General features: G+C 44.4%; 1 protein-coding gene across 7 annotated transcripts in view; it reads right to left on the bottom strand.

Moving 5' to 3' along the window:
- Window positions 1-4712: 4712 nt before the first annotated feature.
- mak (male germ cell-associated kinase) overlaps window positions 4713-24038 on the bottom strand; it is a 229465-nt gene continuing 210139 nt past the window's right edge. For 5 of the 7 annotated variants that reach the window (XM_078539151.1, XM_078539152.1, XM_078539156.1 and 2 more), the window contains 2 exons: window positions 16113-16238; window positions 4713-7278 (listed from right to left, as the gene is read on the bottom strand). In XM_078539151.1, the coding sequence (XP_078395277.1) occupies window positions 7118-7278; window positions 16113-16238 (287 nt within the window). In that variant the 3' untranslated portion in view covers window positions 4713-7117. The remainder of the gene's footprint in view (window positions 7279-16112; window positions 16239-24038) is intronic. The other 2 variants (XM_078539155.1, XM_078539157.1) reach the window with 1 other exon arrangement.

The following is a 24038-nucleotide window of genomic DNA, read 5'->3' as shown; positions in this document are numbered from 1 at the left end:
AGGCTCATCGTCTGACTTGGACTCAGCAGATTCCTTGCCTTTAGCCGTCTTCTGAGTGCCGGTGACCTCTGATGTTGCTGCCTGCTGTGGAACAGATTGTGTGCTGTGCTTATTAGATTGTGATCTCGAGTCCGCTCTACATCTAGGTCCCACTGAGGTATGTGTTGCTGGGCTGGTGGTAGGTGTGGCTGAGCGCCGTGATGGGCCTTCCAACGGTGTTGCCCTCGGGGTCCTCTTTTGAGTTGCTCTCGGCACTGGACTTGGGGTCAAGGTTGCACGAGTGCAACTTGGCAGATGTGCCTAGGAGAGAAAGTGGAGATTATTAGTGCTTTGCAACCGCGTTCCACACAGAAAAGTGCTCTCAGAGTAGTGTTGAGAGAGGGATGATGTGGTGCAGGATCCTCAAGCATTGGCTTGCCACCAACCTCATCTTTGCCGCAAGAACTGTCCACATCCTCTCCGCTCAGCTCCGACATGCAACTCTTGAATGACCTTGATGTCTGGCACTCCACCCGCGGTCTGAAGGAGAGCCATATGGACTTGAAATGTAACTCTGTTTCTCTCTCCACAGATACTGCCAGACCTGCTGAGTTTTTCCAGCATTTTCTGTTTTTATTTCAGATTTCCAGCATCCACAGTATTTTGATTTTATCTAGGACCTCTCCTGTTGATTGTGCGTGATGTTGTCCTGTTAAAAGACAGACGGAGAGAGTGTGAGCAAGGCACATCCCAGCCCAAATGAGAAGGCTGCCAGGCGTGGAGCCATGGACGGGATGAGGAGGCCACTTCTGGAGGAGATGAGGCCAGATGGAGATGTGAGGGTGTGTGTGAGAGAGAGTGGTGATGTCCTTTGAGCTGGCAGTGAGTGAGAGGCTTGTGAATGGGTGAGTTGAGAGTGATGAGATGGTTGACTCACCCTGGTGGCACGGATGAAATCATTCATCCTTTTTCTGCACTGGACGGCTGAACTCTTGTGTGCAGCATTGGCACTGACCACCTCTGCTACCACCTCTCAAAGGGGATGAGTCTCCTGTGGCCAGACCAGGGGTAGAGGACATTGCAGTGGGCCTCCATGCATCCCAGGGATGCATCACTGAATTGGGAGGGCTGCATTCTTCTTGGCGCTTGGCGCCATATCTTCACCAGAACAGTCCTGGGCTACCAGCGTTGAGAAATGTGTGGCTGCAGTTTAAATATGGCGCCTGGCGTGAGGAAGCGGCGAGGTAACGGCATGGCGGGCAAATCGGAGGCTGCCCGCCAATGATCCGGCATTGCTTCCCGTGACTGCATAATTTATGAGGCGGGAAGGGGATGATACGGCATGAAAATCTGCCATTGCAGCCAGCGAGTAAAACATCTTTTTTCACGCCTGCTACCACACTTAGTGGAAATCTGGGATTATTCTGTCCGATATCTCAAGACCAGCTTGCATTCTCATTCTGTGGATTCTCATTCTGCTGGCTGGCTAGTCCAGTCTCACTGTTTGCAACAGATCGACCTCCCTGCGACTCGCAGTGTCTGTTCAAAAGGGTGTTATCACTTTGAGATTGGCCACTCCTTCTCTGATCTTGGCCCTCTCCTTCTGGCATTAAATGTCTCCTTCTTCTGCATTATAAAGTGGAGAGTTAGTGGCATGTCATGAGACTCCTAATTTCCTTGTCTCCATTGCATACTCATGCCACATTCTAACTGGTACCCACTCATCTTATCAGGCCCAACTGTCACATGGTCTGGCCTTTTTTGCTATGTGATATTGATGATGACCACACATTTCCCAGCCTGTTCTCTCTCCCCACTTGTTTGATACCCCATGAGAGCCCCTTTGATGCAACACCACATTGTCACTTACCCTGGTTGATCAGAGGTCACTCGTCCATAGGTGGCGCTGTGCCCAAGTTCATGTCTGGACCACACTGCTGCACATCTCCTCTGCAATCTCCGTCCAGCATGCCTTGGTCTAGTTTTCTGTTGCCATCCCTGGGGAAGTGTTACGATCCTAGCTGGAGTTACCCCTGGACAAGCCTGATCCCAGAGTGGAACCCAGCTTGACAGATCCTAACTTTTGTTTGTTTAGATACATGGAGAGTAGCTACTGAACAGTGGTACAGGGGTCAGCTGATAAAACTTACAACAAAAAAATAAAACATTTATTCAACATGAAGAGATAACTATATTAAAATATTCCTTCACCGACAACTATATCTTTACAGGTGTATACAAATTTGTAAGGATAACATAAGTTACAAAAGCTATCTTATACTCTAATGTACACAATAAGTACCCAGTCCATGTAAATCTATGGCACCCTGTGGTCAGGCACACCACACTCTGAAATCAAGTGACAGATGCCACCTAAAAAGGATGCTATGGATCTCTCCTCAACTCCCCACAGACGCTTGTCACACAGTGAGCCAACCGGTCTCACTGAACTCCGTCTTTCAGACAAGGGTTTCCAATCTTCACTCTCCAAGAACTCGCTTTGGAATCTTCTCCTAAATCAACGCTTTCTCTCTTACACCTTCTGCAAGAGTTCATCTCCAGGGTTTCAAACTCTCCTTCTGATGTTCCTCTTCCCTGGGTCACCACATGCATTCAAGCTATCTTCCACACACTCTGTCTCACCAACTCAGTTATCAACTGAGTACACCTCTGCTTCATATGCCCATAGCAAAGAGTTACAGACCTTCAGCCATCTCTTTGGACCTTCTTGCCTCTTGCAAGCTGTTCTCACTTTAAACCTGCTTTCTGCAGCTTTTATCTCTTTAAATCTGAAGCTTGGAGCCTTTCTTTCTGACCCTCACTGTTAACTTCATTTAACAAGACATTTTCCAGGTTCCTGTCCTTCCTTTGGCTAGAAGGATAACCATCCCTAAGTTATGGTTCCTAAGAGTTAGATCATGTGAAAGTTGTTCATTGTGGTATGTGATTAAAGAGAAAAGGAGCCTCTCTGCATTGTAACAACTGTCTGTTCTGCTTGAAATGCACTTGATGGAGGTGTCAGCTGTGGCTCAGTTCATAGCACCCTCACCTTCGAATCAGAGGGTTGTGGGTTCATGTCCCACTCCCGGAAAACCAAGAACTGTGATTGTACTCGAAAGAGTTGCAATCTGTGACTGTTGATAACTCGAAAGAGTTTGAAATGCACTTGACATATCGTTAAAAATGGCTGCAATAATATTTCGTATTTTCCTTGTTGATTTTTATTTCTGTATAGTCAATCTGCACCAAAATTTGAGTTGAATCAGGTTAAAATTATTTTGTTTTAAAAAAAATTAGCATAGAAAGGGAGGAGGTTCTAAGTGGTCTGGCAGGCTTAAAAGTAGATAAATCTCCAGGCCCGGATGCAATGTATCCCAGGCTGTTGAGTGAGGCAAGGAAGGAGATAGCAGGGGCGCTGGCAATAATTTTCAATACCTCTCTGGCCACAGGAGAGGTGCCAGAGGACTGGAGGACAGCCAATGTGGCACCGTTATTCAAGAAGGGAGGAAGGGATAAACCAGGGAACTACAGGCCAGTCAGTCCAACCTCAGTGGTAGGGAAACTATTGGAAGCAATTCTGAGGGACAGAATTAATCTACACTTGGAGAGGCAGGGAATAATCATGGACAGTCAGCATGGTTTTGTTAAGGGGAGGTCACGTCTGACCAATTTGATTGAATTTTTCGAAGAGGTGACCAAGTGTGTAGATGAGGGCAATGCATTTGACATAGTCTACTTGGGCTTCAGCAAGGCTTTTGATAAGCTCCCACATGGGAGACTGATAACGAAGGTAAGAGCCCTTGGGATCCAAGGCAATTTGGCAAATTGGATCCAGAATTGGCTGAGTGGCAGGAAGCAGAGGGTGATGGTCGAGGGGTGTTTTTGTGACTCGATGCCTGTGTCCAGTGGGGTTCCACAGGGATCGGTGTTGGGTCCCTTGCTGTTTGTGGTATATATAAACAATTTAGACTTGAATGTAGAAGGGCTGATCAGTAAGTTTGCGGATGACACGAAAATTGGTGGGGTGGTAAATAGCGAGGAGGATAGCCTTAGATTACGGGAGGATATAGACGGGCTGGTCAGTTGGGCTGATCAGTGGCAAATGGAATTAAATCTGGATACATGTGAGGTGATGCACTTGGGCAGGACAAACAAGGCATGGGAATACATGATGAACGGTACGACCCTGGGAAGTACCGAGGATCAGAGGGACCTTGGTGTGCATGTCCACCGATCCCTTAAGGTAGCGAGACAGGTAGATAAGGTGGTTAAGAAGGCATATGGGATACTTGCCTTTATTAGCCGAGGCATAGAATATAAGAGCAGGGAGGTTACGCTGGAACTGTATAAAACACTGGTTAGGCCACAGCTAGAGTATTGCGTGCAGTTCTGGAATCTGCATCATAGGAAGGATGTGATTGCACTAGAGAGTGCAGAGGGGATTTACCAGGATGTTGCCTGGGCTGGAGAGTTTTAGTTATGAGGAGAGATTGGATAGACTGGGGTTATTTTCCCTGGAGCAGAGGAGATTGAGGGGGGACATGATTGAGGTGTATAAAATTATGAGGGGCATAGATAGGGTAGACAGGAAGGAACTTTTCCCCTTGGTGGAGGGATCAATAACATGGGGACATAGATTTAAAGTAAGGGGCAGGAGGTTTAGAGGGGATGTGAGGAAGGATTTTTTCACCCAGAGGGTGGTGGGAATCTGGAACTCACTACATGAAAGGGTGGTAGAGGCAGAAACCCTCATAACATTTAAGAAGTATTTGGATGTGCACTTGCGATGCCATGGCATGCAAGGCTATGGGCCCAGTGCTGGAAAATGGGATTAGAATAGTTAGGTACTTGTTTGACCGGCACAGACTTGATGGGCCGAAAGGCCTTTTTCTGTGCTGCAGACCTCTATGACTCTAAGGTCATCTTTGGACTTTCTCTTCCACTCCCCTAGATTTGTGGGGTTTTCCTTAACTTGGGATTGGCTATCTATACCCTTTGCTCCAGTCTCTCCTGGCAGCAACTTTCAGAACCAACTGTACTCAAACAGCTCCCAAAACAACTGCTGTTTCTCTTCTTCTGTGTGTGCGTCTGTGGGAGGGACCTACCTCTCTGGGCCTCTGTTGCTAGGCAACAGTCTAATCTTTCTTCCCTTGTATGTTTACCTTCTCTTTAGGGGTCATAAATCTCCTCATTAGAAATGCAAGCATCTTTTTAAAGTGAAACTAAAACTCCATTTGACATTTCTTAACATACAGGTATAGGAATAGAAATCAAACTTAAACTTTAAAGCTGAAACTCATTTCTAACACCTACAAATACCAATATAACTTACTTAAATTATCTCTATTTCCTTAATAGGAAGAGCACCTCTCGCCATCCCCTGGCAGAGAACCTGCAGCAAGGCATCACTGAGCCACTCTTTGTCTGTCTGAAGACATCTTGATTGATGTCAGGGTGTGATGAGGGTCCAACAAAAATTTCCCAATGAAAGGGGGAAGTGATGGGGGTCCAGGAATGTGAAGTGCCAGATGAAAGGGGCACAATTGCTGAAAGGTTTCTAGAGTGATGTGGGCTGTGAGTCACAGAGAAATACTCCAAATGACCCCGCAAGTGGAGGATTTGTTTTCAAACTGGCACAAGTTCTCCCTGCCTGCAGAAAATAGATACTTGCAGAGGCAGGCCTTTTATAACCTGCTTCGATATGCAATTCAGTCAGCCGATTGCAGTGGCAGATATTTCCTGCCCACCCCTGCTGCATGATTGCACGTGGGACATGTGCCTACTACATGCACGTACAATTTGCATTGTAATTGCATGCATTGCAGTGTGCGTAAGTTGCAGCCACTTGCAGTCCCACCATGGGGAGCATCGCTTCTTTCATTAAATTCTGCCTTTTAATTCTGTTTCTCTCAACATAGTTGATACTGAGTATTTCCGGCATCTTCTTTATTTCAGTACAAGAGCTTTTCTGTAATGCAAAGCTGATGTCTGTTACTCGTACTTCCATAACTGGCACACTATTAAATTGCAAAGGCACACCACATACATGCAGAAAAGTTTCATTTTAAACTAGTTTCCTTTTGCACTAATTGAAAAAAAACAAATTATACTCCAGTAAAATCAACAAACTTTACTATAAACAAGTTAATTGTATGTTAACGATTATAGAAATTACTGCACTCCAAACAAATTATTAAAGAAACATGAGATTTTCTGTGCAAGAAAACGTTAAGTACAGAATAGTGTTTTAAAAAGCTGATTCTGTAGCCATTAACACACATTTTAAAAACAGTTTTAAGTTATGTAATGTTTTATAAGAAGATCAGTCGCTCTTCCCTTTGTGCCCGTAATTATTGTCAAATCTAGGCAAGAAATTGTAAAATAAAGAATCAAGAAATGTTACTATTCCATTCAAATACTAGGTACTAAGCCAAGAAAAATCATAATGGAATTATATCTACAAGACACATGCAAATAAATAAAATAGCTTACTATAAAGATTAAAACTCTTATAGTAAATTCTATCAGGAACATTGCATAGATAAAGTCTAGAGCTGCAGTCATTGCCCATATAATTAAAGTGTAAACAGACTATTACATCTTGAACTTTGATAAGACCCACTTGATTCCAAATTAGAAAATAATCCAATGAACCATCAGAAATAAATAAAGTAATTTTAAATGAAATAGTTTCATACAGGATTTAGGGGAGGTGGCGGCGTAACTCAGAGACCCAGGGACCCGGGTTCAAATCTGAATTCAATATGAACTTGGAATTAAAAGTCTAATGATGACCATGAAACCATTGTTGATTGTCATAAAAACTCATCTGGTTCACTAATGCCCTTTAGGGAAGGAAATCTGCTGTCCTTACCTGGTCTGGCCTACATGTGAATCCAGACCCACGGCAATGTGGTTGACTCTTAAATGCCCTATGAACAAGGGCAATTGAGGATGGGCAATAAATGCTGGCCTAGCTAGTGATGCCCACATCCCATGAATGAGTAAAAATAAATAAATTTAGTTTACGATCTTTGCAGTTTTGGATAGTTTTGCTGCTGCTACATCAGACTAGCAGCTGTTCCTAGTTCAGAATGATCAGTAGGGTCTGATGCAACAGAATGTTGACAGTGGCAGCTTATCTATGGCCACCATATTTAGTTGTCCAATCAGTCCTTCCATGCACTGACTCAATGGCTGGTGGATGGGCTAGCAGTCCTGCAGAGTTTTTTGTAGCTGGATTATAGTTGAGGCCTGGGAGCTGGGACCTGGTTGATTTGATTTTCCATGCATCATAGTCTTAAAAAAGAAGAGATTATCATAATGAATACTTGGTTTTTATGATATCAAGATAGATCATTATTTTCTATTTTTACATTATTTTAGCAATTTATGGAACATAGGAACTGGAGTAAGCCACAGCCCCTCAAACCTTTTCTGTCATTCAATTAAATCATGGCTGATCTGTATCTTCACTCCAAGGAACTGCCTTGGATCCTTGACCTTTGATACCCTTGCCTAACAAAAATCTATCAACTTCAGTTTTGGAATTCTCAGTTGAATTCAGCTGAATTCTCAAAAGTCTCATTATGCTTCTGAGGGAGGGAGTTCTAGATTTCCACTGCTATTTGTGTTTTGACATCATTCCTGAATGGTCAAGCTCTAATTTTAAGGTTATGTCTCTCTTCGCCCGAAATGGAATAGTTTCTTTCTAGCTACCCTATTAAATCCTTTAATCATTTTAAATTCTTGAATTTAAGCAGGGCTCAGCAGAGATGTAGTATAACTTACAGCCCTTTGTGTTTTAGTCCCCTTGAGATAAAGACCAACATTCCATTAGACTTTTAAATTATTTTTTGTACCTGTCCACTTTCTTGTGATCGTTATACTTGGACCCTTAAATCGCTGCTCATTCCTCAGTTTCTAGCTTCTCACCATTTAGGAAATACTCTGATCTATCTTCCTTGGATCCAAACTGGATGTCCTCACATTTTGTTGCATTGCATTTCATCTACAAAACCTACAGTTTTGCCCACTCACTTAATTTATCAATATGCTTTTACAACTTTCTGATCCTATCTACCATACTTCTGAGCTGCCTACCTCAGCTCTCCATTCCTTCATCTAAATTATTTATAAATATAGTGAACTCGTTACAGATTCCTAGAGAACACCACTATTCACATCTGAAGATATGACTACATTCCCATTACAATTGCTATAACCAATTGTGCATCCAAGTCAACAGGTAGCCTCCAATTCCATGTGCTCTCATTTTTGTTAGCAGCCACTTATGTGGAACCTTGTTGAATACCTTGTGGAAGTACATAAAAATATCACCCATAGACACTATATATACCACAGTAGTTAACACTGCAAAAATTTCAGCAAGGTATATTCAATAAGCCTTATCCTTTTCAAATCCTTGCTAGCTCATATTTATCTGAATTTACAGTCACTCTGTCCCCTATAAAAGATTGTAGCGGCTTCCCCATAGAAGCTAGAATTAGAATGATAGTCCTATAATTTCCTAGTTTATCTCTCTTACCCTTCTTAAATAGTGATGTAACATTGGAAAATTTCCAATCCAAAGGAACAATAACTAACATTAGGATCAACAATTTCCTCACCTACGTCTTTTAATATCCTGGTGTGGAAACCATCAGGAACTGGAGATTTACCTATTTTTAATTTCATTAGCTTTTCCATCAACATTTACTTTTACTCGTACTGAATCGAGTTAGTTCCTTCCCCCAATTTATTTTTAGTTTTCCTTGTATCTCATTTCCAGAAATTTAGGCAGAACAATCCCTAGAGTTTAGAAGAATGACAGGTAATGTCATTAAACACGTAAAATTCTTAAGGTGCTTGACAGGGTAGATGTTGGGAGGACGTTTCCCCTAGCTGATGAGTCTAGAACTAGAGGTCACAGTGTCAGAATAAGGGGTTAGCCATTTAGGATTGAGATGAGAAGAAAGTTCTTCACTGAAATTGTTGTGAGTCTTTGGAATATTTTTTACTCCCAAGAAATGTGGATGCTCAGTCGCTGAGTATATTCAAGTCAGGGAACTATGGATTTTTGGATACATGGGAATCAAAGGATTTGGGGATTGTGTGGGAAGGTGCAGTTGAGGTAGAAGATGAGCCATGATCTTTCTGAATGTTGGAGCAGTCTGGAGGGACCGAATGGTCTACTCCTGCAGTTCTTATGTTCTAATCAAAATTAATTCATATCACAATGTGGTGGTTGGATATCACAAATAACAGTAACAACAAATTTAATTTATATAAGAACTTTAAGACAAAAAGCATCCCAGAACACGGTCACAAAGGTGTCATCAAAAAATGGATGCTGAGCCAAAGAAGGAAATACGAGGAGACCACCAAAAGCTCAGTCAAACTCGTGAGTTTTAAAGAGGGCATTAAAGGAGGAGAGCGAGATGGAGAGATAGACTGTTTAGGCAGGGAATTCCAAAGTATTGGGATTGAATATAGATTAGGAAAACCTGCATCAGCTCACTAAACTCCTGAGAAGGTATGGGTGAAGCTTGTCAGGCTTGGATGACACCATGAAAAAGCAACATGAATATTTTCAAACTGGGCGAAAGGAAAGTCAGAAAATTGGGAAAAAATAATCATTATGGCTTGGAGTAAATCCAGGAATTTCTACCTGGTTCAGGTCAATTTGGGCTCCATGGGCAAATGTAACATGACTAATAAGGCAAAATAACAATGCAAGTGAACATGTAAATTCCATAGTAAAAATGGACTAGACGAATGGCTACTAAAGTAGGGAAACATTGTAAAGGATGCAAAACAAAGGTGAGGTTCAGAATGTGAGTCCTACATATCACAAGGTACAACCAAACCGCATTAACCCATTATGAGTCATAGACCTGGTGCGGCAAGTGCATTAGAAAGTGCAGTATTCATTTGTATGGAGAGGGTGAATGAATGAAGAAGGCTTTTTGTAAAAATACACTAATTTAAGTGTACTTGTTGCCATTATTTGATTTGATGCGCCAGACCCTCCAGGCCTTAATCAGAGGGGTGCAGGCACAAAGGCAAGTGCTCTATCCCAGGCACGGCTGCAGTCACTCGTGAGCGATGTAGGAGTCCTTCCGTGTTCTGTCTGATGTCGTGGCTCTGACACGTGGGAAGGCTGGCAACCACCATGGAGACTTTGGTCCAGAAGATCCCACCGGATTTGCGCTCAGCTCTGCACCCCATGATGACACGCCCTGGTGGGCACCATCAGGATGTAGGTGACATGGGGATGAGGCATCTTGACCACCCCCACCCACCCCCCCCTCCCCCCTCCTCTTCCAGGTGCACCATCTCCTGGGCTGGGCCCTCGGGCATCCACAGGGAGGATGAGCTTTAGCCGGACACCCCGGGGCTTCCTCTTAGGGCACTCCAAGGGTGTGCAGCCGCTCACAGCCCACTCTGCCTGTGACCCCATCCACCCCAGCTTGTCAGGCTGCCGAGGGCACTTATGCCCCTGAGCAGGTGACCCTTATCAGGCCGGTGCCCTCTAGGCCACGGGCCACCAGAGGATGTCCGCCAAGGTCATCACAGAAATCAGGATGCAGTAGTCAGCAGGATGCCTCCACCTCTGCTGCAGATGTTGGGGCTGCACCCAGGCATAGCACTGGAGTTAGGAAAGTTAAGAAAACTTGATGTCATTTTTGGGTCACGGGTATACTAGACGTAAATAAATTGCAAGAAAAACTCAACAGGTCTAATAGCATCTGTGGAGAGAAAGAGTTAATGTTTCAAGTCCAGATGACTCTTCTTCACAGGTTGTTTCAGATTTCCAGCATCTACAGTATTTTGCTTTTAAATAAATTGCACTTTTGTTAATACATTTGATGGTTATGTGAATGTTCCTGTCAACTGAAGGCTTGTACTGATTTTGTACTTTGGAATCCTCTTATTTTGAGGTTTAGACTTCCTCCCACTCATTCCCACTATAAGATTCACATTCCTGTGATGTCAACCCCTGTATAACTAGTATCCGCACCCCTTGCTAATCCTTCTTCCTCAAAGAACACCATTGAGTGAGAGCAGCTCATCAGCATTGATAATCTAGCAGCATTTGTGTCCCCTCAGTGGTAGTGGCAGAAGAAAAGACATGCATGGGAGGAGGAGGTCCCTAGCCATGTCCAGATCTCAGTCGCAGCAGTGTTTGCATCATTAGATGGCGGCAAAGGCTTCATGTCTTCTCTCGCATCGTTCTTGTTCCTAAGTGGACTCTCAGTTCTCAGAGTGAGCTCACTCACTTGAGCCCACGGATCAAAGCAAAGATCATGGCCTGGCGATTCATGAGGCAAGTGTGACTGTGGTCATCGTTCTTGCTGCAAGTGGGTGGACATCCTCTGAGTTGAAAGAAAATTGCATTGAGGGCTAGGAGAAATGTGGCCATATTCCTTCACTTGACTTTACTCTCCCTAGAATCTGTCAGTGATTAACATATCATGGGCATGTCTCCCACATCTTCCATCCTCCAGGGCGTCATCGCTCTAAGACTGATTCTCAGCAGCCTCCTGAGGTTCTTGGGCCTCCTGATCTTCATCCTCCGATGAGCTCTCATCTTTCTCCAGGTCATACTCTGGCAGGGGGTCACCTCTTTGCATAGCCAGATTGTGAAGGGTGCAACACTCTGCGATGATGTGGGAAGCCCTGTTGGGAGTGTATTGCAGTGAGCACCTGAGCGGTCCAAGCATCTGAAACGCATCTTCAGAAGCCCCATTGTCTGCTCTATAAGAGACCGTATGGAGCTGTGAGCACCGTTGTACCTCTCCTTGGAATGATTCTGAAGGCGGCGCACTGGTGTCATCAGCCAGTGTTTCACTGGGTACCTCTCATCCCCAAGCAGCCATCCCTGCAGATGTAATGGCCCCTTGAAAATCTTAGGCACCTGGGAGTGACTCAGCATGTAGGAGTCATGGCAACACACAGGTTACCGTGCACAAAGGTGCAGTATGTGCTTCCAGTGATCACACACCAGTTGTATGTTAATGGAGTGATAACCCTTGCGGTTTATAAACATTATGGCCTGCTGCCATGGAGCCTGTATAACCACATGGGTGCAGACTATTGTACCCTGCACTCTTGGGAAGCCTGAGATGGCGGTGAAGCCAGTGAATCTCGCAGACTGGCTGTCTTCGTCCAGAGCAAACCTGACATAACGATGGGCCTTCCTGTAAAGGGCATCTGTGACCTCCTTTATGCATTGATGTGTTGTAGACTGAGAGATGCTACACAGGTCGCCTGTTGATCCTTGGAAAGAACCAGAGGCCAAGAAATTGAATGCAGTGGTCACCTTCAAACCCACTGGCAGGGTATACTCTCCAACTCCACGTGGCATCAGATCTTCACAAAGAATGTGGCACATGTGATGTACCAGATCTCGGGACAAAAGCAGTAATGCACAGCATTGCCTCTCATTCATTTGTAAATAGGAAATTCTTGGATGATAAACCTTAGGTCTGGTGAGTCACCCCTGTTGTCTGCGTCTCTCCTCCTGACTCTCCTGCTGTGGCTCCGCTTGACCATGTCCCTCCTGCTGGAGCTGTGCGTGAAGTCGCCTCTTCCCCCTTTGCCTCCTCCATTGCATTAGGACCCTGACAAAGGCAGGATTGAGCCCTGGATCCATATCTGCTTTTGCCTTCTCTCTGTTCCTTCTTCACTATTGCCTGCATTCCCAAATTCTACATTCCTATGTGTTACTCTTGAGATGCATCAACTGTGATGTATAACCACTGAGTTCTGAGTAGTCCTTTAACAGTGCTAATGAGGCCATTAGCTTTAAGTGGTTTTCATCGCAAGGAGGTATTCCTCCTTTCGCATCGAGGGGCTGGGAATTGTTTAGACCTCTTGGGCTGTATGACTCATATTGAATGTATGCGGTGAATACTACATGTATCACAATTGTATTGAAGCACCTCAGAGTGCAAAATGATCTATGTCAATAACTTTAATGCCATTGCACTGTCAGACTGACTGTAATGACCGTGGTGAAATGTCTGTAATATTCATTGATTGTATTGAAGCACCTCATGATCCATGTGGAAAACTGGAATATGATTGCACTTTTTGTGATGGCCATTTTGAAATGTTTTGTAACGTTCTTTCAGATATTTTACAAATAAAGTATACATTTCCAAAAAAAATGTATTCCTCCTTTCTTTCTAAGCAGACTCCTGAGGTTAACAAGAGGTTAGAGGGTGACCTCAGAAACGCCATTCATGACATGCTAATTAACGTAAATGGCGGTTGCACCACTAGTCGGTGTGGGATGACTGACCCACCATGAACACAACATCGGGAGAATTGACTAGTTTTTACGACGGCAGATTTGTGACTTTTTGCCTGCCACTGGATTCTCTGCTCTCGCCCGCCACGAAACACGCCGTGGGCGGGATGGAAAATTCTGGCCAATAATATATACCAGTAATATATTATGAAATGATTAAAAGGCTACATTGATTGTAGGATTAGGGGGCAGTTTTTGATCTGCACCTAAAACCTGGGAAAAGTGGTCCAACCATGGCTGACAAAAGAAGTTAAAGTATTAGATTATAGGAAGAGGCTTATAATATTGCCAGAAAGAGCAGATAGGGAGGATTTTAAAATTCAACAAAAGATGATCAAGAAATTGATAAAAAGAAAATAGGACATGAGAGTAAACTAACTAGGGACAGAAAAACAGATCATAAAAGCTTCTACTTTTAGCTCCTATGAAAGAAGGAAGGGTGGAATTTTCCATTCTGGAAACTAAGTGCAGTCGGGGGCAGGAAAGTCAGCATGATTCCCACTGGGCAGTGGGGCGGGTTTTTGCACCAGATTGTCTACTTTTCAGCTCATTCTAAATGCATCAATGAGCAGCTCATTGAATCTCATGGCAGGACAGGGGTGGGATTCATCCTCCCTGCCGTTACAGGGGTCGACTTCCAGGCACCATATTTGAAACGGCACCCGCACATGCATTCACTCTCTGCAGCCCGGGACTTCTTGTGCTGAATGATGAGCCCCAAAAGAAACAAGCCCTCTGTCCCCAGGTTCAGCAACAGCTCGCTGGAGAGACTCCTCCTCCAGGCAGTCCAGGACAGGCAGGAGGTCCTCTATCCCAGAAATGGCAGCAGGACGTCTACTTGGGAGGAGGTCACCAGGGAGGTCAGTGCATGTGGACCCCAGAAGAGGGGTGCAGTGCAGTGAGAGGATGAATGATCTCATCCGCTCTGCTAGGATAAGTTAACCTCCTCACTCCAAACTCTTACTCTCATAAGGCTATCAGACAGTCTAAGGGTTACAGTCCACAAGGGTCTCACACATTACCAGCAGATGGGACATCACCACTGATTGTCTCACAGACACTTCAACAGCATCATCACCTGTAACAACCTGCACAAGTTGCATCTTCAACCCTCAGCACACACAGCAGGCATGCATGCTTATGATCTGCTCTTTCATCCGTGATGCTCACAGTCTATCCATCTGTCTTTATGCAGGACAAGATTGCGTACAACAAAAGGGAGAGATCCCAGCCCAGGGGGTGGTGCCACAGTTGAGGGCACTCACCCTCTACGAGCAGTTCCTGCCTGGAAGGCGAGATCGGCATTTCCCAACAAGCCAGTAAGGGTCCATGCAGTCATCAGCCACTCGGGGACAATGGCTGTGAATGCTCTTTAATGTAGGTGACTGTCTAGCCAATCGCTAATTATCCCAAGTTGTTTAGTAGTACAGAAGTTGAAAAAGGAGCCATTTTTTGTCGAAGCTTTCCGTCTTATATTCATCAGGACAATTCGCAAGAAAATACCAATGTCAGGGGAAACAACATATTTATACTGTATGAGCAGAGAGTGTTGATTGGTTGGGAAATAGACTCTGATTGGTAGAGGCGTTGCTATGGAAACATATTATTTCCTCCTAAACTTTCTTTGTTTCAATGTAAAAAGACTTAGGGCCAGGTTTTTGTGGAGGAGGCAGGAAGGTTGAGTCAGGAAACTTCCTGACTTGACAGACCTGTCTCCTTTTAAAAAGCCTCCACCCACCATATTTTTGTCCCAGGAAGGTAGGGGCGGTATGGACTTGGGCTCATTGCCTCCAGGTGCAGGCCCAAGGCCTGACTGGCAGACTAGAAAGCCCACCTTGGCCCAGTTTTAATGATGAATGTCAGGCACTCAAACCCTCATCTCCCATCATCCCCCACCCACCCACCTACCCCATGTTCCCTCATGCCTCCTCATACCCTATGCCACCTTATATCCCCAAGCCCCCTCAAACCCCCATGCCCCCTCCTTGCCCCTCATGTATCCTCCATAGCCACTCACAGTATCCACTATGGGTAGACCTCAAAAGCCATGTCTTTGAACTGGTCATGAAAAAGAATAATCTTTTAACAATCTCATTCAAACACACTTCATACTGAAAAAACCTCATTCAAAGAAGTCATTGAAAATAAGTTTAATCCCCTCAAATGAGGCAATCAGTTATAAAAACAAACATCTATTCTGTAATCATATCAAAGACAGATAATCCTTTAATAACTTATTAAAATTTTACTTATTAAAATCAGTAAAACAGTCTACACAGCCCACTGCTGAGATAAGTGGTTCAGGAGCTTTTGAAACTCAGCCAACTCATAATGGTCCCAGCTGTTAAAATGATTAAATCTATTGAAACTGCAAAAACAGATAGCTATGAATTTTTCTAAGCTACAATAGATGGCCTCTCAATCAAAGCAGTCCGGAAGCATGTGGTTGTTTTCTTTCCCTTAGTGAAATCTGCCAACCAGTTTTTATTTTCAAATTTAAAGGGTTGTGCACATTTAAATCACTTCATTTCATGACAATAGAATTGCTAAGCAGTGTTTTCTTCAGTTAAAATGCATATTAGGACTTTTCCCAATGGGAGAAGTACTCTTATGAATCTTAACACTCACTCACTTACAAAATTGCTGGAAACAGGGATGAGGGCGGGAATCCCGGAATTGGGTCCTGCCCACTATTTTTAAAGGGCTCTTGAGTCCCTCTCATCAAAAATCTGGGCCTTAATCTTTTCTATCCTAAGATAATTTTTTTTCTAATAAATGCACAGGGATGGAAGATAAGAGGAAGTTAGATACTTACTGCCTGCAGGTCCTCCAATAGGAGCAAATTGAACTCTCTGTCCTGCTGACCCAATTTCTTTCTTCAGAAAGGATGGAATATAACCTCTGGATGGGTTACATTCTGAACCAAAAACTCCCAGCTTTCCTGTAACAATAGCACATTGCTTCATGATATATCATTAAAACATATTGGACTACTGCTCCTTAAAATTATGGAAACTTTCCAGAGTTCTTTTTCATGATGTTAAATTTTGTTACCAGCCTCATTAGTGACAGTACTAATTAAGGTTAGATTAAGGTTAGACAGATCTAACAGCACAGCAGTGTTCAAATACTTTCCACTTTAATTGCCCTAAACTGCAGTTCATTCTTAAACCATTATTAAAACAATGCAAAGATTATGGCCTAGCAGTTGAATACAAACTTCCTGTCAAACCTTAATTTAAAAAAAGGTTCTGAAGTTCATGCAATAGCTTGCTTTGTAACCATTTGGAAGACAAGCTCCAAAAAGTTTGAGGAAAGACACAGTTCCAAGTTTTTGCAATCAGAGAACCATACAAGGGACTCACCACATTGCATATGCTAATACTGCAGCATCTCACGACTTACAGGCAGATGCATTTTAACTCTCTTCAACTGACAAGAGGGCAGTGACATTTGTGCCACACAGCTGCCAACAAATGAACATCTGAAGTATGACCAACCCCAGGCGCCTCATCAGGCCTCATCAACATACCTGGTATAACATGAGAAAAGACATCCATATCAGGCCTCCTGCCTCACCCTATGATACGTCCTGAGAGTTGTGACTACAGCAGCATATGCAGGGCAGGGGTAGTGATCGTGACTCCTTTGGATTCATGAGAGTGCTCCTTCTCCTCTGGATTGGTTTTTAAACAAATGCCTAAAAATATGCCCATAAATTTAGCAGTCTTTAGCAGAATGATTTTTCAAATTGACTGGCATGCTCTGCACCAGTTTTATGCCCAAAAATCGAATATCTAAGGCAGACTTCAAATTTGTAGGAGCAGGAGAATAGGAAATTTGCAGAGCAGGCTCGAGGGGCTGAGTGGCCTACTGCTCCTAATTCGTATGTATGTTCATATGTTGTAACATCCAACAATGTGCTCTAGTTAATCTACTTTGAATAGGATCTTCATGGGAATGCAGACAAATATAGCACTGGAAGTCTGTTAAAGCAACTTGAAGCATGTGAGAAATCGTGACCACAATATCATCAGGTTTAACGAAGAATCAAAAGTGAAGATACTCAAATAGAAGAGGGCTAATTTCAGTGAGCTGAAAGGGGATCTGGTCCAGGTGGATTGAAATAATAACTGGCAAGTAAAAGAGTAAATGAGCAATCATTGAATCGTAGGGATTTACAGCATGGAAGGACACATTCAGCCCATCGTGCCATGCTGGCCAACAAATAGCTAACCGCCCTAAACCGATTTTATGGCTTTTGGCACATAGCCTTGTAAGTTACGACACTTCAAATGCATATTCAAGTACTATTTAAATATTATGAGGTTTCTTTCATCCTTTCAAATACTGAGTTCCAGATCTTCACCACCCTTTGGGTGAAAGAAATTCCCCTCAAATCCCCTCTAAATCTCCTACCTTTTACCTTAAAGCTGGGCCACCTGGTTATGAAGCCCTCAACCAAGGGGAATAAAGCCTTCCTATCCACTCTATCTAGACCCTCATAGCTTATTAATACTTCAGTTAGGCTCTGGTCTGTTCCAAAGAAAACTTCTCTCGTCCAGACATCATTCTCATTAAACTCTTCTAAACCATCTTTCTTGTAATCATATTTTTCCTATAATGCCATGACCAGACCTGCATGCTGCACTCCAGCTATGGACTAACTAGTGTTTTATACAGTTCCAGCATAACCTCCATGTTCTTATATTCTAAGCCTTGGTTAATAAAGGGAAGTATCCCATATGCCTTCTTAACCAACGTATCTACTTGTCCAGCCACCTTCAGGGACCTGTAGACATGCACTCCAAGGACTCTCAGTTTCTCTACACTTCTTAGAATCCTACCGTTTATTGTGTATTCCCTTGCTTTGTTAGACTTTTCCAAATGCATTACCTCACAGTTCTCGGGATTAAACTCCACTGACCACTGTTCTGCCCACCCTGACTAGTCCATTGATATAGTCCTTCAGTCTATAGCTTTCTTCATTTTAAAACACACAGCCAAGTATCATCTGCAAGCTTCTTAATCATACCCCCTACATTTGAATCCAAATCATTGATATATACAACAAAAAACAAATTGTCTAGCACTGAGCCCTGAGGAGTCAGCCTTTCTGGAGGCTTAAAAGAGCATTTGGCGGGGGCGGCGAGACTGAGAGCGGACCCCGAAGCTTAAAACAGCGTGAGGGGGACGAGACTAAGAGTGGACCTCGAGGCTTAAAAGAGCACAACAGGTGGCAAGACTGAGAGCAGACCCAATACTGCTGCTGGTGGTGGTGGGGCTCAGTCTGTGGACTGTTCACATTTGGAGAAAATCAAGTGTGGCGTCACTTAAGTGATTGGTTGGTGAGTACTTTGCTCGTTTTGCTTGTTTATCTTTTAAGAACTGGTACAAATTATTAATTATATAACTGTAAGGTTTTATTAGTAGTAAGGTTTTGCAGTAGCAGTAATAAAGCTTATTGGGAGTAGTAGGGTTCTGCTAATGATGTCCTGCTAAGGGAATTTAGGGAGTTAGGATCTAAATTGACACGCAGAACATCAAAGGTTAGGGTTATCTCTGGATTAATAATCTCTGGATTGTTACTTGAGCCACGCGCCAATTGGCATAGACTAGAATTTTCCCATCCTGTCCGTGGCGGGTTTCATGGTGGGCGGGAGCGGAGAATCCAGCGGCAGGCAAAAAGTTGCAAATCCGCTGCCATAAAAACAAGTTGCAATTCTGCTAATGGTGTGTTCAAGGTGGATCAGTTATCCTGCCGACTAGTAGTGCAAACGCCATTTGCATTCATTAGCATGTGTTAAGAAATAGAGATAGTTTAAGTAACTTATACTGGTATTTATGGGTGTTAGGAATGGGTTTTAGCTTCAATGTTTAAGTTTGATTTATATTTCTGTATATGTGTTAAGGTCAAGTTGAGTTTTAGTTTCACTTTAAAAAGGTGCCTGCATTTCTAACGAGAGTTTACGATTGTAAGAAAAGTTAAGCAACACAAGAGTTAAAAAAAACTGGGCTGTTGCCTAGCAACAGGGGTCCAAAGAGGCAGGCCCCTCCCACAGACACACACAGGAGAAACTAGAAACAGCAGTTTTTGGGTTCAGTTTTGAAGATGGCTGCCAGGCAGAAGCAGCCTAGGAGGCTCAGACAGAATGTTCCAAGCTAAAGTTGGTTGAAAGTAGCTACCAGGGAGAGACTGGGGCAAAGGGGATGGATATCCTGTCCCAAGCTAAAGAAGAAAGTCCCCAAGAATCCAGGGGAGTGGAACAGGAGAAAGTCCCAAGCAGACCTTCTAGTCAAATGAAGGACAGGAACCTGGAAAAGATCCTGTTAAGTGTAGTTCAGAATGAGGAGCAGAGAAAGGCTCCAATCTTCAAGCTTAAAGGGATAAAGGCTCGTGAGAAGCCAAACAGTCCAAAGAGACAACTGAAGGTCTGTAACTCTTTGCTATGGGCATATGAAGCAATGGTGTACTGTTGACAGCTGAGTCAGTGAGAGAGAGTGCATGGAAGAAAGCTTGAATGCATGCGGTGACCCAGGGGAGAGGAACATCGGAAGGAGAGTTCGAAACCCTGGAGGTGGACCCTTGCAGAAGGCGTCTGAGAAAAAGCGTCGGTTAGGGAGAAGATTCCAAAGCGAGGCCTTGGAGAGTGGAGATTGGAAACCTTCGTTTGAAAGACAGAGTTCAGTGAGACCGGTTGGCTCACGGTGTGACAAGAGTCTGGGGAAAACTGAGGAGAGATCTATGGCATCTGGTCGAGGTGGCATCTGTCACTCTGTTTTAGTGTGGTGTGTCTGACCACAGGTTGCCTATTGGTTTACATGGGCTGTGTACTTACTGTGAACATTAGAGTACAAGACGGCTTTTGTAACTTGTGTTATCCTTACAAATCTGTATATGTCTGTAAAGGTATAGTTGTGGGTGAAGGAGTATTGTAACATAGTTAATCTTTTCTTGTTTAATAAATATTTTATGCTTTTGTTAAAAGTTTATTTGCTGACTCCAGTGATTCTGTTCAGTGGCCCTTCCTCTTCACGTATCTAAACAAACAAATAAAAGTTAGGATCTATCAAGCTGGGATCAAGCTTGTCCAGCTGGGATCATATCAATGCTCATTAAAACAGCTGCTCGCTGGAATCTTGCCACGCCTTCCAATCTTGCCAGCGAGAAATTATGTTGGCCTCAAATCCTTTTGAAAAAGGGTGGCTTGCACGAGTCGGACCGCAGTTCGCTGGTAACTTCGAGGAGAGTGTAACGTACCTTCCATAGTGCTGCGCTGGTCTTGTTGTGATTAACACCATTCTGTTGGGGCTGTAGGGTTGGACTGCTCCTTCTCTTTGTTTTCATTATCCTGAGGCACACCACTGTGCTGTGTTACTCATGCAGGCCTCCAATTTCAGAAACACTTCAAACGGGGTGGGCTGTGGGGCAAGGGTTGGGTTGACGAACATGATGGGGATAACGGAGAGCGAAGGCAGTGGAATGGCAGTGAGAGGGAAGGGTGAACGCTATGAGGGCCTTTCTGGGGTCGCCCTCTAACCTCTTGTTGCCACAGGAGTCTGCTTAGAGAGAAAGGAGGAATAGCTCCTTGCAATAAAAGCTACTTAAAGCCAATGATTTCATTAGCACTGTTAAAGGGCTACTCAGAACTTAGTGGCTACACATCACAGTTGCTGCATCTCAAGAGTAACACAGGAATGTAGAATTTGGGAATGCAGGCAATAGTGAAGGGGGAACAGCTGTATCACATATGGCATTCCATTAATGAAGGCCTGTCATGTGTTCACCAGATGTGACATTCCTAATGGGCCAAAGGGCATCCACTCATTGACCATAAGCAACTGATTGCTCCAAACTCTGATGTGGCATATTAATGTCCACAGAGCGAGGTTGAGTCACTCATCTCACTTAAACTTTAGCATCCCACCCAGGGCTCAAGATGTTACATTTGCGATGCCATCTTGGTCACCTCGATGTGTGTGCTAGTGTCTCAGGGACAAGGCAACATCAGACAGCATGCAAGAAGGGCAGGAAAAACTATGGACCCTTAGTTTCCAAACATGTCGTCCTCTGAGCTTTGCTATCTTGCCCCTTGAAGCATTAATGTCTTCAATGTTTTCTTTCAGAGAGAAGGCAAAAGCAGATTTGGATCCAGGGCTCATTCCTGCTTTTGCCAAGGTCCTAATGAAATGGAAGAGGGAGAGGTGACTTCACACGCAGCTCCAGCGGGAGGGACATGGTCAAGCAGAGCCACAGCATGAACAGGAGGTCAGGAGGAGAGACCCAGACAATGGGGTTGACTTGCCAGACCTAGGGTTTATCGTCCAAGAGACTCCTATTTACAAATGAGTGAGACGCAATGCCGTGCACCTCTGCATTTGTCCTGAGATCTGGTACATCACATATGCCACATTTTTTGTGAAGACTTGATGCCATGTGGAGTTGGAGGGTGCCCCCTGCCAGTGGCTTTGAAGGTGACTACCGCGCTCAATTTCTTAGCCTCTGGTTCTTTCCAAGGATCAACAGGCGACCTGTGTGGCATCTCTTAGTCCACATCGATGCACACAAAAGAGGTCACAGATGCTCTTTACAGGAAGGCCCATCATTGTCAGGTTTGTTCTGGACGAAGATAGGCAGGCTGCAAAATTCACCGATTTCACCACCATCTCAGGCTTCCCTTAGACTGCAGGGTGTGATAGACTGCACCCATGTGGCTCTCCGGGCTCCAAGGCAGCAGTCCCTAATGTTTATAAACCACAAGGTCTATCACTCCATCAACGTATAACTGGTGTGTGATCACCAGAGCACATACTGCACGTTTGTGCACCGAGTTTCCATGACTATTACATTCAGTCACTCCCAGGTGCCTGAGATTTTGGAGGGGCAATTACGTCTGCAAGGATGGCTGCTTGGAGATGAGGAGTACCCACTGAAATGCTGGCTGATGACACCAGTGCATCGCCCTCAGAGTCGTTCTGAGAAGAGGTACAACGGTGCTCACAGCTCCACATGGTCTCTTATAGAGCAGACGATAGGTCTTCTGAAGATGTGTTTCAGATGCTTGGACCGCTCAGGTGGCTTACTCCAATATGCTCCTGACAAGGTTTCCCACATCATCGCAGTGTGTTGCGCCCCTAACAATCTGGCTATGCAAAGAGGTGACCCCCTGCCAGAGGATGACCTGGAGAAGGGTCAAGATCTGGAGGTCCAAAAACCTCAGGAGGCTGCTAAGGGTCAGCATGAGTGTGATCATGCCATGGAGGAAGGAAGATGTGGGAGATGTGCCTGTGATACATTAATCGCTGACAGGTTCCAGGAAGAGTAAAGTTAAGTGAAGGAATATGGCCACATTTCTCCTAACCCTCAATGCCATTTTCTTTCAACTCAGCTGATGTCCATCCACTTGCAGTGAGAATGAGTCCCGCAGTCACACTTGCCTCATGAATCGCCAGGCCATGATCGTTGCTTTGATCCATGGGGTTCAGTGAGTGAGCTCACTCTGGGAACTGAGAGCTCACTTAGGAACAAGAGAGACTTGAAGCCTTCACCGCCATCTAATGATGCAAACACTACTGCGACTTAGATGTGGACATGCCGAGGGATCTCCTCCTCCCGTGCATGTCTTTTCTTCTGCCACTACTACTGAGGAGACATATACGCCGCTAGGTTATCACTGCTGATGAGCTGCCATTGCTCAATGGTATTCTTTGAGGAAGAAGGGTTAGAAATGCTTACATCACACACTTCCAATAAAGATTTAAACACATCTCTTTAAACACATCTCCCTGACATCGCACAAGGGGTGCAGATACTAGTTATACTGAGGTTGACATCACAGGAATGTGAATCTCACAGTGGCACACTATCATTGTGTGGGAGGAAGGCTAAACCTTGAAATAAGAGGATTCCAAAGTACAAAATCACAACAGCTACAGTTGACAGGAACATTCACATAACCATAAAATGTATTAACAAAACTGTAATTTATTTACATGTTTAGTACACCCGTGGCCCAAAAGTGACATCAAGTTTTCTTAACTTTCCTAACTCCAGCAGAGGTGGAGGCAGCCTGCTGACTGCTACAACCTGATGTCTGTGATGACCTTGGAGAATAAGGGTCACCTGCTCAGGGGCAGAAGTGCCCTTGATGGCCTAAGAAGCTGGAGTGGAATGGGTCACAGGCAGAGGGGGCTGTGAGTGGCTGCACACCCTGAGAGGAGGTCCCCGGGGTGTCCGGCTGACGCTGATCCTCCCAATGGATGCCCAAGGGCCCTGCCCTGACTCCTGTAGGAGGCGGTGCACCCGGATGGTCGATGGATGCCCTTGCGAATGGAAAGTTGTCTCAAGTGGTGTTCCACAGGGCTCAGTGTTGGGACCCTTGCTGTTTGTGTTATATATTAATGATTTGGATGTGAATGTGGGGGGCATGATTGGGAAATTTGCAGATGACACAAAGATTGGCCGAGTAGTGGATAGTGTAGAGGATAGCCATAATCTCCAAAACGATATAGATGGGTTGGTGGAGTGGGCGGTAAAGTGGCAGATGGATTTTAACATAGAGAAGTGTGAGGTTATACATTTAGGGAGGCCAAACAGTTACAGGGATTACACAATAAATGGGAATATTAAAGAGGGGTAGATGAAGTGAGAGATCTTGGCATATAAGTACACAGGTCCCTGAAGGCAGCAGTTCAAGTAGACAAGGTTGTAAAGAAGGCATGTGGAATGCTCTCCACTGGC

The sequence above is a fragment of the Cetorhinus maximus genome, chromosome 3, assembly GCF_964194155.1.
Source record: "Cetorhinus maximus chromosome 3, sCetMax3.hap1.1, whole genome shotgun sequence".
Classification (NCBI taxonomy): domain Eukaryota; kingdom Metazoa; phylum Chordata; class Chondrichthyes; order Lamniformes; family Cetorhinidae; genus Cetorhinus; species Cetorhinus maximus.
Note: the sequence above shows the minus strand (reverse complement) of the source record. Positions and strands in the feature narration are given on the sequence as shown.